We start from the raw sequence: 16,037 nt of genomic DNA, 5'->3' as shown, positions 1-16,037 counted from the left end.
TTACTATGTATTGTAACAGAGTCCTATACATAACTATAGATTTTCGTTAATAAACATTACTGTTTCTTTTTATAAACAAAACTTTATGACACATGAAAAACAGTTACACTATACTGATTTCATTGTAATATATTTCCTTTTGAAGCATTTCGATTTTTGTTTATGTCTAACACAGTCCTGTTGAATAAAAACTCACTATAAAAAGTCGGTTTATCTTCCCCTGTGTGCCATGATTTTAGGTTATGTTCCTTAGAGAAATCTCGCATCACTGTAGTTAAAAATTCTACATCATCTTCTGGCATGGCTGGGTAATATGATTCCTGCAAAATAGTATTTTTCGACCATGATAAGAATTACGATTTTTCACAAAACAATGTAGCAGATATCAAACCAACATTCAATGTTGTCAAAGAGCGAAGCATCGTTGCTAAAATGTACAGAAGAATATCTGAACGATAAAAACAAATAAAGGATATAAATAAACTCAGCATATATAACAGAATGCAAATTTTGTATTTGCGCCAGATGCGTGTTTCTTCTATACAAGTCATCAGTGATGCTCGAATAAAGAAAAGCGAAAACGGCCATTTAATTTGTACAGAAGAATATCTGAACGATAAAAACAAATAAAGGATATAAATAAACTCAGCATATATAACAGAATGCAAATTTTGTATTTGCGCCAGATGCGTGTTTCTTCTATACAAGTCATCAGTGATGCTCGAATAAAGAAAAGCGAAAACGGCCATTTAATTTGAATAGTAATGACAGCATGAATATATAATTTTATCTTTATTTTCGGTATTTATACATGGCTTAATCAATCTAAATGTACATTGTTCTTTAGCAAGTCTTTTTCTGAATTGATTTTAATTGCAATTTATTTGGCCTTCTTTAAAGAATTGGCAAAATATTGAGAAAGTAAACAATTTGGTGAATTTATTTTTCGTATTTCACGTTGCAAAATAACTGTTGATTAATACATAGTGCTTACCACCATTATTTCGGGATGAATTGCTATGTTCTTTAAAGGCATGATCAGTGTTGTTTTTCCTGGTAGAAAACTCATAAGCATCCGATAATGAAGTAGAAGGCATACAATATTTTGTTGCCCGATGTCCATAGTAGGATACACATTCATTCTTGCGTCTTTTTTCCACAGGCTATTGTTTAAAATCAACATCACAGTGTCTTGCTGTTCACAGGTAAAAAGGAAGATAATTACATTTTCTTTACATGTTAAGAAAGACTTTATAATCATAAGGAAACCCGTTTGAATGGTTTTACACTAGTAATTTTCGGGGCCCTTTATATCTTTCTGTTCGGTGCGAGCCGTACCTTGCAATTGACCTATAATGGTTTACTTTTATAAATTGTTACTTGGATGGAGAGTTGTCTTATTGGCACTCATATCACATTACCTATATCCATATAATGTTTTCTTGTCTCATTTATATAAATTTCGGATTAGCATGAAAAGTGCTATAAGCGAAATATAAAATGTATGATGTTAAATATAAATGTATTTCTTAACAACCATACTGTCGGAAGAATGCTACACATAAGTGTCAAGTTTTATAAACGGGAAAATAAATTCAGCTCTCTTTTGAGTCAGATCTCAAGTCACATTCATTGTCAATTTAAAGATTTAAATCAACATTTATGACGAAATGTATATGTGGTTTCATTCATGTTATACTTCAATGAAATGTCGATATGTCACAGAAAATGAATTGTTCAGTGAAAGGACGTCAACTGTATAGTAGAACTTTAAGTTGAAATCACGAATAAAGGAACAAACCAATTGGTTATAGTATGAATGCGGACTGTTTGTTGCAAAACATGTTCTTCAAAAGTTACAAATTTGTAAATAAGTTCACATATATACGACATAGGGTTAACTGAACATTTATTTAGTTTGCTGACTAACAGGGTGTGAATACAATCATTTTGACACTTGGTTACTTAGGACATTAGGATCATTTTGAATCGTCCCCAGTTTAGGTGTAAACCCCTTTTTATGTCTTTATTATTAATTATATAAAACATAAATGGATAAATATGTGATTTGTTTTGTGGTAAATATGCCCTTCATTTTTTTCATTAAATCATAAACTATATTATTTTCGTATCTATTGTTTTTAGGTTTTGAGTTGTTTAGTGTCAATATTTACTGAATGTAGTGCTGTTTAAAGTGTACTTTATAAAACAAATGTTTGATAATATACCTCATCGTCAATCAGGACAGACTCTTGAATGCATTCTATAACAAATTCGAGTCTCTAAAATTACAAGATACAAACTTAATTAATGTAAATATATTTTATTTTAATGTCCATTAACAATAATATCATATATGAAACATTCGGTCAAGATCTACTGTATTTCTAACAATTATTTGCACCTTTTCAACATTTGAAACTAAACTATAGAGGAGACCAAACTTCCATAAAATAGCTCACTTTGATACAATACATCTTTTATTGAACTTTTACTTTCACATATTACTGGATATTGAATAAATTACTACAACCTTTCTATGTTTTAGAATATAAGGCCAACGTCTGGGTAAAACCATGACTTGCATTAATAACAATGTTTGTCATACAATATCATTAAATAAGAATATAACCATCATGAATTAAACACATGCATGTCACGAGTTGACAAATCTTTTCTGACAAAAAATTTCACGAGAAATATCATATATAATAGAGATGAACTTTTCTTCAAATAGATATATGCTTATATATATATATATATATATATTTGAGGTAAAGTTTGGTTAACATCGAAAATTCCAAAAAACAATAAAACAATTATTTTAAAAAGTCTCCAAAAGAACATTGCTCTAACATATCTTATCTGTTATGGATAACGTGTTACAAATGCCTTGACATTTGAAACAAGAATGTGTCCCCAGTACACGGATGCCCCATCCGCACTATCATTTTCTATGTTCAGGGGACCGTGAACATGGCATAAAAACTCTAATTTGGCATTAAAATTAGAAAGATCATATCATAGGAAACATGTGTACTAAGTTTCAAGTTGATTAGACTTCAACTTCATCAAAAACTACCTCGACCAAAAACTTTAACCTGGACCGGTGCAAACGGACGAACGGACGAACGCACAGACCAGAAAACATAATGCCCATAAATGGGGCATAAAAACTTAATAAAAGCACAAAATCATTTAAAACTAAAAGTATGGTTGCTATTCGATAATATATCCGGAGTTAGCACCCGAACACGAAATAACGACTATGTGACTGGCAAACGTACGGACGGACTGGAGAACGAATCAAAAACTGTTACACACAATTTCAAAGATATAAAAACAAATAATCTTAAAATGTTTTATCTATTGAAACTAATGACCTCGGTGTCCAAGTGGTCTATGTAGTTCTACTGCTATAATCACTAGTTCACTAGTCAGTCAACACTGATGATGCACTCCAATCTTAACTGACTAGGATTGTCAGGTTTCCTATCGAAGGTCGGTGATTTTCCCCGGGCACTCTGGCTTCCTCCACCAATAAAACCTTACCACCATGGAATAGCCCAAAACTGGCCAAAAAAATTGCGTTAAAACTCCAACAATCAATCATTTGAAACTAAATCTTTAATTAATAAAAGATACAGGTTTTTTGGAAACTCTCCTTAAACCTTTCCATTAATTGAGATTAATTTTTTTTTATATTTTCAATAATCTGGTTTAATTCAATCAAATATTCGTGTGGGTGCGTGGGTGTTGCAGCCTGTAGCTCAATGCAATATTTGGCATGGCCATAGACGGCGCTCGCAGCATGAATTAGAATTTTAGAATTCCCGTATCAGCATGAATAGAATTTTGGAATTCCCGTATCGGGCACTTGTTAATTTGCTGTCGACAAGAAAGCAGGTGTTACGCAAATTAGTTAAACTATCCAAAAAGAAGATGCCTAACAAGAGAAATGCCATAGGATCGCCATCAAGGGCCATGGGGAAGAAAAGAAGAACGACCAGCAGGACAGGAGGAAAGCGAGTGCAGCACGAAAAAATTGCCCAAAAGAAAGACGGAGCTGGCCGGAAAAGAACTGCCAAGAAAACAAAAGAGGTCGGACACGTGTGCAGAAGTACCTAAGGAAACTGATGATACCTCATCAGGTTTAAACACATATGTATAATTATGCAGTGGCAAACACTTGAACAATTGGAAAGAAAACAAGACATTTTAAAGAAATCAATAATCTTCTACTATCCTTAGGCACAGAGTCAATTTTGAATGGGGGGAGGTCCAGGGAGACTGGTAGTGATTGGGGGATTATTTCACTCGGCCCTTGCTCTGTACCTGACAAGTTCTACAATTTGCAGGTTTGGAAAATGTGGTTAGTGGTAATGGTGGCGTCTGCAGATGGGTAACTCTGGGGCCTCATCCACCTCATCTTATAGAGGGAAGGCCTACACCTGCCAACAGATGGGGCACTAATAACTGGAGCATTGGTAATACGAGTGTTTTCCCCGGTCACTCCCCATGGTAGGTGGTGGTGTAACCGTGTTTAACTACCAGAGGTTTTATGACATTATGTCAACATAGGTCAGCTAATAGCCATTGTGTATAGGTAATCGGTAGTCACCCTGGCGCCTCACCAAAATATTATAGAATAACCTGTAGCCAAAGTAATGCCAAAAAGTAAAAATGTATATTCTAGCCATGAAAATGTAAATGCAAGTTGGTGTAATAAAATGTATGTTTAATTCAAGGGATTGTTTTTATATTAGTTGTAAAAGTTATAAATGAAAAACAGAGGATTGGACCTCTACACAAATGAGTTTAATATACAGAAAGTCTGTAACATTTTAATTTTGGTATTTGTGATTTGCTGTAAACAACAGATAAAGAGAGACAATTCTAGATTAATATTTTAATCACTTTGTGATTAAAGGAAGGACTTTAACATAGTTTAGAAATACGTCAACAACTCTTGATCGTTGTTCTTCATCTCATTGTTATTCGTTCAGTATTGATATAGGGTCTTCTTCTATGAGTATTGCAATTAAACTGTTTCCATTGTCATTCTCATCATCCAGGATTTCATTTAAACCAAATGTATAAAGATTTTAGCATCCCAACTATCAATTGAGGGTTAAAGAAACATAGAAATCAAAGTAATAAAGAATTTTTTTAAATCTGACATCAGTCCACAAAATGCAATTAGCAACAATTTAACCAACTAGATGATAATGTAAAAATCATGAAGTCATAGTGTTTGCGACTATAAGTTTTTTTTCCGTGAAATGAATTAAAAAAAAACGTTTTGGAATATAGATTATAGAGTGTTATGTGTTATCACAATTTGCTTTATTTTTCACTTTTACCTTTTGTGCTATCTTCTTCGGTTCTTCAATGTATAAATTGTTCAGTGTTATCTCTCTATAAAGAGCTAGTCGAACATCGATGTTCGTCTGCCACTGTGATTGGGTATTTGTCTGAAACAGTAAACGAAATAGTTCCAGATTCATTCCAAATTGATATTTTGGCAAACCATTTATAAAAAACATCATTTTTTTAAATATTGAGAAAAAAAACTATATTTTTTAAATCTAAAATACAATAGTTTGGTATATATATATATAAATTGCACTTAGTTATTTCAAACAAAATCATAAAACAAAATACACTGTACAAAAAGGAAAGTTCTACAAGAGTATTTGGCTTTAGGCGTTCCTTCGGACGCATGGAATTTATAATTTGTTATTTTCATTTTTTACAAACCTGAAGAATTCGTGTCAATCTATCACTATCTTTTATAAGAATCATATCATTCACTGCGTCCCGGATTTTAGTGTAGTCAGGTCCGTTGACGATGTATCTGTCAAAACATTCCTTTACCTGTAATAAAAATAAACAAATACATTTGATGTGTTTCCCTCAGTTTGAGTTTGTAACCCGGATTTGCTTTGGTTTTTCTCAATCTATTTATGAATTTTGAACAGCCTTAAAAAAATACGATCTAGCTATCATATACATCCCCTTTTAATACAGGATACTCTTCGAACTTCAACTGTTAATAATTTTCAATGGCAGCATGTCAAAAGTACAAAACTTAGACTTGTCACCAAATGTGTACTTGTATTAAAACAAACACGACGGGTGTCAATAAAATTAACGGTATCAATTTTCTTGCACCAGATGCACATTTCGACAATACATGTCTCTTCAGTGATGCTCGTGGCCAAAATATTTGAAATCCAAAGCTTATATAAAAGATGAAGAGCTATAATCCAAAAGGTCCAAAAAGTATAGCCAAATCTGTGAAAGGAATCAGAGCTTTGCATGAGGGAGATACATTCCTTAATTTATAATAATTTCTATCATTTTGTAACAGCAAATTTTAATAACACAAAAAAAATTCCGTATTTTCATGCCAGTACCGAAGTACTGGCTACTGGGCTGGTGATACCCTCGGGAACTAATAGTCCACCAGCAGAGGCATCGACCCAGTGATAGTAATAAAATTAACGGTATCAATTTTCTTGCACCAGATGCGCATTTCGACAATACATGTCTTTTCAGTGATGCTCGTGGCCAAAATATTTGAAATCCAAAGCTTATATAAAAGATGAAGAGCTATAATCCAAAAGGTCCAAAAAGTATAGCCAAATCTGTGAAAGGAATCAGAGCTTTGCATGAGGGAGATACATTCCTTAATTTATAATAATTTCTATCATTTTGTAACAGCAAATTTTAATAACACAAAAAAAAATCCGTATTTTCATGCCAGTACCGAAGTACTGGCTACTGGGCTGGTGATACCCTCGGGAACTAATAGTCCACCAGCAGAGGCATCGACCCAGTGATAGTAATAAAATTAACGGTATCAATTTTCTTGCACCAGATGCGCATTTCGACAATACATGTCTTTTCAGTGATGCTCGTGGCCAAAATATTTGAAATCCAAAGCTTATATAAAAGATGAAGAGCTATAATCCAAAAGGTCCAAAAAGTATAGCCAAATCTGTGAAAGGAATCAGAGCTTTGCATGAGGGAGATACATTCCTTAATTTATAATAATTTCTATCATTTTGTAACAGCAAATATTAATAACACCAAAAAATCCGTATTTTCATGCCAGTGTCAATCGTAGAGTAGAACAATCTTACCTTTTTCCGAACTCATGAGATTACTTTGGTTTTTGATATGGTTTATATTGCTTGTATATTTGTTTTCTATGTTGTGTTTTGTAAAATATTGTTTGACTATTGTCGACCTGTATTGTAATGGTGCATGCTTTAATGTAAATTTTCGAAAGATTAACTGAGACTAATTAAAATTAACAATAATTATCATCCGTAAACAAAAGAAATCTCAAGAATGTAATTATAAGGTGAAACTTTTGAAAGGTTAATTTTAATTCCACAAAACAGAACGTTCATAATAAAGATTATCCAAGACTTTAAGTCACTGAAGGAATGTAAATTATATATTTATAAACCGAGTTTATTTATCGAATTTAAGAATGACCATTATAGTTACAAAAAATGTTTGAAAACAAAATATGTGCAGTTTAGAACATCATCTAAAACGGTAGTGACTTTAGTATATGGAGAGTTTGGTTTTGAGAACATCATTGTAAATCTAAAGATCGACTTCAAGTGTCATTTATAAACTATTTACAAATATTACCTCAACGTCTGGAAGACGGACCCATTGCAAATCTTCAATGTCTTCTTTTTCCATTATTGCTTGATAGCTATCAAGACCAAAGTTCCTGCAAACCTCCTTCACGAAATACAACCTTAATAAAACATCATATAACAACAATTAAGGTTATATACTAGTAGCAGATAGTTTATCATTTTTTGTAAAGATCTACTAATAATTCAAAATATGAAAGTAATAACGTAACCATATAAATTAAGTTTTTTTAAAGTACATTTTACTTTGAACGTGCTAAATGAAGTCATTCCTTTTGGTTCAAGGTTTTTTTTCAAACATATATAATTTTATTTCGAAAATAATTTTTACCAAATGTATAACACAAAATCAGCTAAACAAACCTTGGCCATGCTGATCCATACTTATAACACAACTCTGCAGCTGCTTTTAACATATTTTTCATATCAGAACTAAGGGGAATGATATGAGACTGTCTACAGGTCTTCTGCATGTACCGCGCGACAACTGACAAAGCATATTTTATCGATGCAATCAATTCTATTTGATCAAGAATCCCAGATTTATCTGGTAATTGTTCACTACATTCATGAAGCATCTTTGCTGTCTGGATTAGTTCTTTCTGAGAATCTCGAAGATTTTGCTGATTTTGCTGGAGAGCATCCTGCAAAGATAATATTATGTACTACTTATATCTAATGATCAATTAACGTATACTATGTATAACAGTTCGGTCTAAAACAAGAACAGTTACCAAGATGGCAATACAAATCATAACTTAAAGAAGGACAGCCTGTACTTGGGTTGGAAATAATTTACACAGCCAAAACAAAATATGCACACATCCTTAGCAGATGAGACAATAAACAATTGTAATGTCATCTGAACAAATATAAGTCACTCACATTTTTAATGTCACACGAAGTCTTGTTTTTTTGTGTTTGTTGAAGACAAACTATTTATGTGGGTTTTTTTAACAACGAAAATGAACATTTCAAGTCATGAAGCCATAACAAAGTCACGTCATTAAAAACCTAAATAAGTGATTTGTTTCTAAAAATACAATGACTTTTTATTTTTTCATATTTTTTTTTATTGTTTAGTTGAAATAATGCAGTTCCAGCTATGTCAATTACCTCACGGTCCATACCAGTGTCATAAGTATGAATGTAGATTTTAAAGTCCTTCAGTCAATAAAGTATATAATGAATATGACTAAGTCAGGAAAATGGCCATTGTTATATTATAGTTCGTTTCTGTGTGTGTAACATTTTAACGTTGTGTTTCCGTTGTGTCGTTTGTTTTCTCTTATATTTGAGTGTAAATTCACATTACTATAAGACGAGTCAAGGTACTTTTCTATCCAAAATTTATGTATTTGGTTTTGATGTTATATTTGTTATTCTCATCGGATTTTGTCTAATGCGTAGTCCGTTTCTGTGTATGTTATATTTTAATGTTGTGTCGTTGTTTTCCTCTTATATTTAATGCGTTTCCCTCAGTTTAAGTTTGTTACCCCAATTTAGTTTTTTGTCCATAGATTTACGAGTTTTGAACAGCGGTATACTACTGTTGCCTTTATTTAGCAATTTGGATTTTAACTACACAGATCAACCAGGTCTGATGATAGTTTAACTAAAGGCGAATTGCTTGGTTGGTTTTCAGGACCTGATAGAGAAGACATGTCGATTAATCCATATTACGAAATATAATTGCTGCGAAAATGTCAATCGAGTACTCTTTTAAAAATGAAAATAGGTTTTGGCCAAACTCGAATCATATATGTTACAAAATGTTCTGTCTATACAGCAAAAACCAAAGTTTATAAGCAGGGGTAACTACTGACCTCCATGCACTGCAAGATCAGCAAACACAGCTCTATCATTTCGGTCTGACCACCACTACTATTTAACAGTTTGGAAGTATCAATGAAATACTTTGACAGATGTTGCTTAATATTGGATCCGCTGAAATCATGAATCAAAATATAAAGATTAGTCATACTATTATTTTTTCGTTAAACAAAATTGACAGTTTTGTTTCTTTCACAATCAATTTTTACATATTAATGACTTTGCAAAAAGAAGTATGATAAATGAAATAAGCAATACAAAACAAACTAGATGTGTCACAGCGACACGAATGGCCCCGTCTCAAAAAGTGTGAAAAAACTTCTATAACACATGTGGACACAAACATGATGGTAGTCTCACATATCATAAATCAGCTGAAAATCTTGAGGCGTATAGAAAAAAAATCTGTATAATTGTGATTTTTTACAATTTTCAAAGTAATAAACCCTTAATTTTGGCAAAAATTAGCAGAGCGGAACTAAACTTAACCTTGATCTGTGACAAAAAGTGTGTACATATCTGTGATTTTCAACAATTTATCAAAGTCCAAAGCCTGTTATTTCGGCAAAAATTAGCAGAGTGGAACGAAACTTAAATTGGATCTGTAACTCATCATGGTTAACTCAAATACAAAATAATCAGCCTAATATCTGAAGGCGTTTAGAAAAAAACTCCATACAACTTTAATTTTCAACAATTTATCAAAGTCCAAAGCCCGTAATTTCGGCAAAAATGAGCCGAGCTGAACGAAACTTAAACTCGATCTGTAACTCATCATGGTTAACTCACATACCAAAAATTAGCCCAATATCTGAAGGCGTTTAGAAAAAAATTGCGTATAATGGTGTGTTGCGGAATGACGGAATTTCGGACAAGGGTAAAACTATATGGCACCGACAACTTCGTTGTGGGGCCATAAAAATGTTCAAGGGACATCTGTATGCTAAAATATAGTTTTCTACAATAGACAAGTGTATGTTCAATATGTCTAGTTGTAAGTCTTCTCAACTTTTATTGAAGTGGTAAATAAATTTAATAGAAGCAATCACAGATCTGTAATTGACCCTAAATTCTGCAAATCACGCAAAATAGTCATATGTGACATACGACAACTGTCTGACAGGCTGTTGGTTGTTAAAACTAGTATTTAGAATATCTAATTTAAATAAATAGATATGATATAACTTACACAGTATTAATGGCATATTTTATCATGATAAGAAGTATACAGTATAACGGAATCATCATAATTGATGACAGAAAGTTAATTGTACTGTTGTGTATAAAACGATACATTTCAGCGGTAATGTTTTAATAGTTTGTCGATAGCATCGAATATTTTGTCATTTTGGGCATTCGATTAATTCCTCATGATGTATAATTTGTCATCATTCGACTGGTGTTTAAAACTATCTATTGACACTCATATAAAAATGTCTACTAATTCATATGAACTATATATCGGAAAAGTGGGAAGTATGAATGCGAAATTAAATCACCTTGTCTGCATAATCTCTTGTAGTAAGAAAGATCTAACGACAGGATTGGGATCAATGGCATCATGAAACACAGTAAACTGCCTTGACACAATTGTTTTCCCTCTCTCACTCTGATCTATTCCAATTATATAAGATAAAAGCTTGTTCATTACAGCTTCTGATGGCAAACTTCCTTCCGAAAAGCACAACTGTGATACAACCTCCATGAAAAAACTATTGCATCTAATCCTGAAGTTCTCATACTTTTCAACATTTTCTCTGAAAACAAATTCAAACGAAAATAACATTACTATCACGGATAGATAAAGAACAAAGATATGAAGCCCAAAAAGATTAAAGATGTAACATCACCATTGATTTTTCCCTATTTTTCTTTGTTAAATTTTAACTTTTCAAAAAAGTGTGAACGATTCATCTTTGTTTCAAATAAAGCAATATTTGGCATGAGTAAAGTTTTATCCTGTCCAGTACTATAGACAAAATTTCACATAAAATTTCATTGCATAAGAAAATAACAATCACTGGAATTTAACCAGTCAACTTTTCATCCTCTTTTTTTTTTTTTTTTTTTTTATCTATGTACAGCTTTAGTAACCATGTAATCTCAAGTTTCCGAAATATTCTATCGAAGCCCCAAATGAAAAAAATGGTGCTTTGAAAATACCCAAAATATATGTTTATGACCCAGAATTTGTTTACTCAATTAAATGTAGGATGTATAATCTACAACTATCAGTTCATGGGAATATATTGTTCGACCTTTTTCGTATGCAACCGGATGTGACGTTCTATGATTTTGTGGTAATACACCTAAATGTCGATGTTTTTTTGGATAAAAATTTGCAATCAGCTCTGCTGCTTTGTATAAAAACATCTTGTAAATGTGACCCCAAGGGTGACTGGGGAATAGAAATATGGTCACTTGGTCTTTTCCCGACTGGCAGTAAAACGCTTGCCGAAGTGGGTCGTCCGTTTGGCTGTGCGGGATGTATTAAATTCGCTGTCACGTCCAGTCAGAATGGGGACGTTAAATCCGATGTCTCGTGTAAAGAGAGTGCCACGCTCTTTGTACGTTAAGAACCATTACAACAACTCTTTGAGGGCCCGTAGGTGGTCTGTTGTAAGGCAAAATTTCTGTCCCTATCCAATATACCCTCATTTTCCAGTCGCAGTCGAAATTTCCCCGACCATCATCCCTTATGGCCTACCTATTGTATTTATTGTGAACTTGTTCTCGTCCTGAATATGTTTGAAATATTTGCCACTGGACGTTAAGCAACCAACAATCAATCAATCAATCTTGTAAATGTGAACGATATTCTCAGAAGCATTGGGACATTTGTTTAGTTTAAACATATTCATTTATATGAATCGGACGCCATCACGAGTTGATTGACCGTTATGGAATAACCGTTTCACAAATGATATCGGATATGTTCCTTACAATCCCCTTCCCTTTCATGAATGTGACCTACCAAATTAGACTATTTACCGGATTTGTAATCACATAAGCAACACGACGGGTGCCACATGTGGATCAGGATCTGCTTACCCTTCCGGAGCACCTGAGATCACCCCTAGTTTTTGGTGGGGTTCGTGTTGTTTATTCTTTAGTTTTCTATGTTGTGTCATGTGTACTATTGTTTTTCTGTTTGTCTTTTTCATATTTAGCCATGGCGTTGTCAGTTTGTTTTAGATTTATGAGTTTGACTGTCCCTTTGGTATCTTTCGTCCCTCTTTTATAGCCGATTGGGAAACAAGTTTTGTAACTTATATTAATCCCTTTCAACTGTTCGTGTGCGCGTGCTGCCTTGTAGCGGCATTAGCCTGCTCTTTTTCGAAATCTATAAGGATGTCTTTAACGTGCAAGAGATATTGCTCTCTCTTAACACGGGTGAGCCATTTGTCGTCCCCTTCCAACGGACTATCATCGTTTCCTTAAGACCATACTCGCATATGGTGTCAAGGGAGAGGCGAAAAGTCAGTCCCTGAAATTTTCATCCAGGAACGGGCATCGAACCAGGAACCATTGTGTTAGTAGTCTGATGCCCTAACCACTACACCACGGCTCTCTTAATTTGCTATTGTAGCAATATAAATGTAACTTTAGTATATGATGAATAATAAATTTTACTTATAATAATTCCGAGATAATATTGATCGAATACCTATTGACTAAGTCTCCTTGTTTTAAATCCACTGGTATTTCTGCACCACAAACCTCGCATGTGTGCTTGTTCTTGATCAGCTGGTAGTAACATTTTTTACATATGATGTGAGAACAAGGCAACGTAAAAGGCATATCCTGAATATCAGCCTCACAAATACAACACTTCGACATTATTCTGAAATTGACCAATGAACATATTAGTATAAGCAAGCTATTTTATTTTCAGCTTCGCATACTAAACCTGTTCAATCAGATTCATTAAGCAAAGCAATTCATATGAAATTTCGATTCAATCTAACAATCTATATATTTTTAAATGAGTATTACCATGATATAAAACCAAAATAATGTCTGCTTCAGACATAGATGGATAATTTCCTATGTTTCGTATATTAATTTGAATACTTAGGAACTGCCTTTACTAATTGTTGTTTGTGATATATTATCTGATTTTAAGTGTTTGCATCTAGATGCGTACGTATTTCATAGATAGAATACTTTCTGTATCTCTGTTACGATATCAACCTGATGCGTTTTGTTTCAGCAGTAAACCAATGATATTGAGGTAAACATTCACTCAGAAAAAATAAATTTTGAAAAACAATTCGGACGATAAATATAAGTTAAAACAGTAAAGTTCATTATGAAAATATTATGAACCAAAGCTATTCAATTATTTTCCTGAGTCAATTTATCAGATAAAGTACCGTTTCGAACGAATATGTATTGCATTATCTGATGTGCAATATTACATTAGATAATCGATTGACTTATATACGAATTAATCAAACAACTTTTAATATTCATCAGTGTCACTGACTGTGAAAAACAAAGTGTAAACTAACATATTTGATATTTACCCAAAGCATTTTGCAAGTACTTCTGCATTCTGCTTTATCAAATGTGCCTCAACTTTTTCGAGCGAAGATAGTTCTTTTAAATTTGTATTTTCCCCTAGTTTCTGTAAGAGGAACATAAAATAAAGCAATTGCCATTAATATATAAATTAACTAAATAGTTTATTCTGTAAACGTGAAATTAAAATATAAAATCACACAGTTTTTGATACAATTTTGATCCGGACCATTTAAGGATTTGCACCGTATGGTCATGATCATGAGCATATATACTCGTATGGTCCGGATTTTTAAGACGATAAACATTTATCAGATATGAACCTTTATGGTCTCATTACTTGAGGAATTCCTAAGTAAGAATTAAGGAAGTAAATAAAACAAAAGCTGCTTTTATTGTCACATGTGTCATTACAGTCACTTTATAGAAGAAGAGAAGGGGGGAAGATAAAATATTTCTAGCTTATTAATACATCGTCTTCAACTCACACTCCAAAGCTTCAGGGAAGACAAAATTTCTGTTCCTATGCCACAGGTGCAAACATTCTCAATAAACAGTTTCACTACTAGCGTCCTTGTCCAATCACATCTGAAATCAATACTCTTATTCTAAGCATGATTTACGCACTAATAATGCAACATAGGTCGCATCATATTATGAGTCTTGACATCGAAATAAGAGAAAAAAAACTCTAGTGGAGTTAAACACTAATATAAAAAGTATCCCGTCATACTTTGAACGACAATTTTTTTTATTATGATATTACTTTTATTGTTAAATCTGTTTTTTCTTATATCCATTTGACGTGACTCTGTACTTATGTATCCCGTCATACTTTGAATGACAAAAATATTCTATTTTGTTAATATCACTTTTACAGTTAGTCTGTTTTATGTTATATCCATTTGAGGTGACTCTGTTCTTATGTATCCCGTCATACTTTGAACGAAAAAATATCTTATTTCATTAATATTACTTTTATTGTTAAGTCTGTTTTTTGCGATATCCATATGACGTGACTCTGTACTTATGTATTCTGTCATACTTTCAACGACGAAATTATTTCGAATGTAGGACAGAAAGTATCCCGTCATACTTTGAACGACAATTTTTTTATTATGATATTACTGTTATTGTTAAATCTGGTTTTTTTTATATCCATTTGACGTGACTCTGTACTTATGTATCCCGTCATACTTTAAACGACACAAATATCTTAAATCATTAATATTACTTTTACTGTTAAGTCTGGTTTTTTTTTTATATCTTTTTGACATGACTCTGTACTTATGTATCCCGTCATACTTTGAATGACGAAACTATTCTATTTTGTTAATATCACTTTTACTGTTAGTCTGTTTTATGTTATATCCATTTGAGGTGACTCTGTTCTTATGTATCCCGTCATATTTTGAACGATAAAAATATCTTATTTCATTAATATTACTTTTACTGTTAATTCTGTTTTTTGCGATATCCATATGACGTGACTCTGTACTTATGTATCCTGTCATACTTTCAACGACGAAATTATTTCGAACGTAGGACAGAAAGCCACAGGACAAAAAGTCACAGAAAAAAAGTCATAGACAACAAATCACGGAAAAGAAGTCACAATTCATTTTTTCTGATTATTTTCTTTGAATAAAAAACGCTTATTTCTACAAAAATATTTTTGTATTTTTCTTGAACTATTGTATATGAACCAACTTTGTAAACAACATTTATCAAAAAATATCAAAGATGATTAAATAATTGTTAAAAAAAAAAAAATGTCAAAACATATTATTTGTGACTTTTTGTCCTATCACTTTTGTGACTTTTTGTCCTATCACTTTTGTGACTTTATGTCCTGTGACTTTTTGTCCTGTGACTTTCTGTCCGTTTACCGTAATATCTACCTGTCAAACGCACGATTCTACGCCAGTACTTAAAATCTTTCAATCCGTTATCGGTGGATTTTACAAAGATAAATACAATCGTATAATGAAAAAGCAA

General features: G+C 32.6%; 1 protein-coding gene across 1 annotated transcript in view; it reads right to left on the bottom strand.

Annotated features, from left to right (window-relative positions):
* The window catches only part of LOC139492928 (E3 ubiquitin-protein ligase rnf213-alpha-like), a 67,173-nt gene that overhangs the window by 20,938 nt on the left and 30,198 nt on the right, over nucleotides 1-16,037 (bottom strand). The window contains exons 28-39 of the mRNA XM_071281077.1: nucleotides 14,528-14,627; nucleotides 14,045-14,145; nucleotides 13,183-13,359; nucleotides 11,015-11,272; nucleotides 9,509-9,629; nucleotides 8,046-8,326; nucleotides 7,672-7,783; nucleotides 5,761-5,877; nucleotides 5,364-5,474; nucleotides 2,229-2,282; nucleotides 995-1,195; nucleotides 197-320 (exon numbers count right to left, since the gene is read on the bottom strand). Coding sequence (XP_071137178.1) covers nucleotides 197-320; nucleotides 995-1,195; nucleotides 2,229-2,282; nucleotides 5,364-5,474; nucleotides 5,761-5,877; nucleotides 7,672-7,783; nucleotides 8,046-8,326; nucleotides 9,509-9,629; nucleotides 11,015-11,272; nucleotides 13,183-13,359; nucleotides 14,045-14,145; nucleotides 14,528-14,627 — 1,757 coding nt within the window. The remainder of the gene's footprint in view (nucleotides 1-196; nucleotides 321-994; nucleotides 1,196-2,228; nucleotides 2,283-5,363; nucleotides 5,475-5,760; nucleotides 5,878-7,671; nucleotides 7,784-8,045; nucleotides 8,327-9,508; nucleotides 9,630-11,014; nucleotides 11,273-13,182; nucleotides 13,360-14,044; nucleotides 14,146-14,527; nucleotides 14,628-16,037) is intronic.

Source organism: Mytilus edulis, chromosome 10 (assembly GCF_963676685.1).
Source record: "Mytilus edulis chromosome 10, xbMytEdul2.2, whole genome shotgun sequence".
NCBI classification, from domain to species: domain Eukaryota; kingdom Metazoa; phylum Mollusca; class Bivalvia; order Mytilida; family Mytilidae; genus Mytilus; species Mytilus edulis.
The sequence above is the reverse complement of the archived record's forward strand: the minus strand, read 5'-3'. Positions and strand labels throughout refer to the sequence as shown.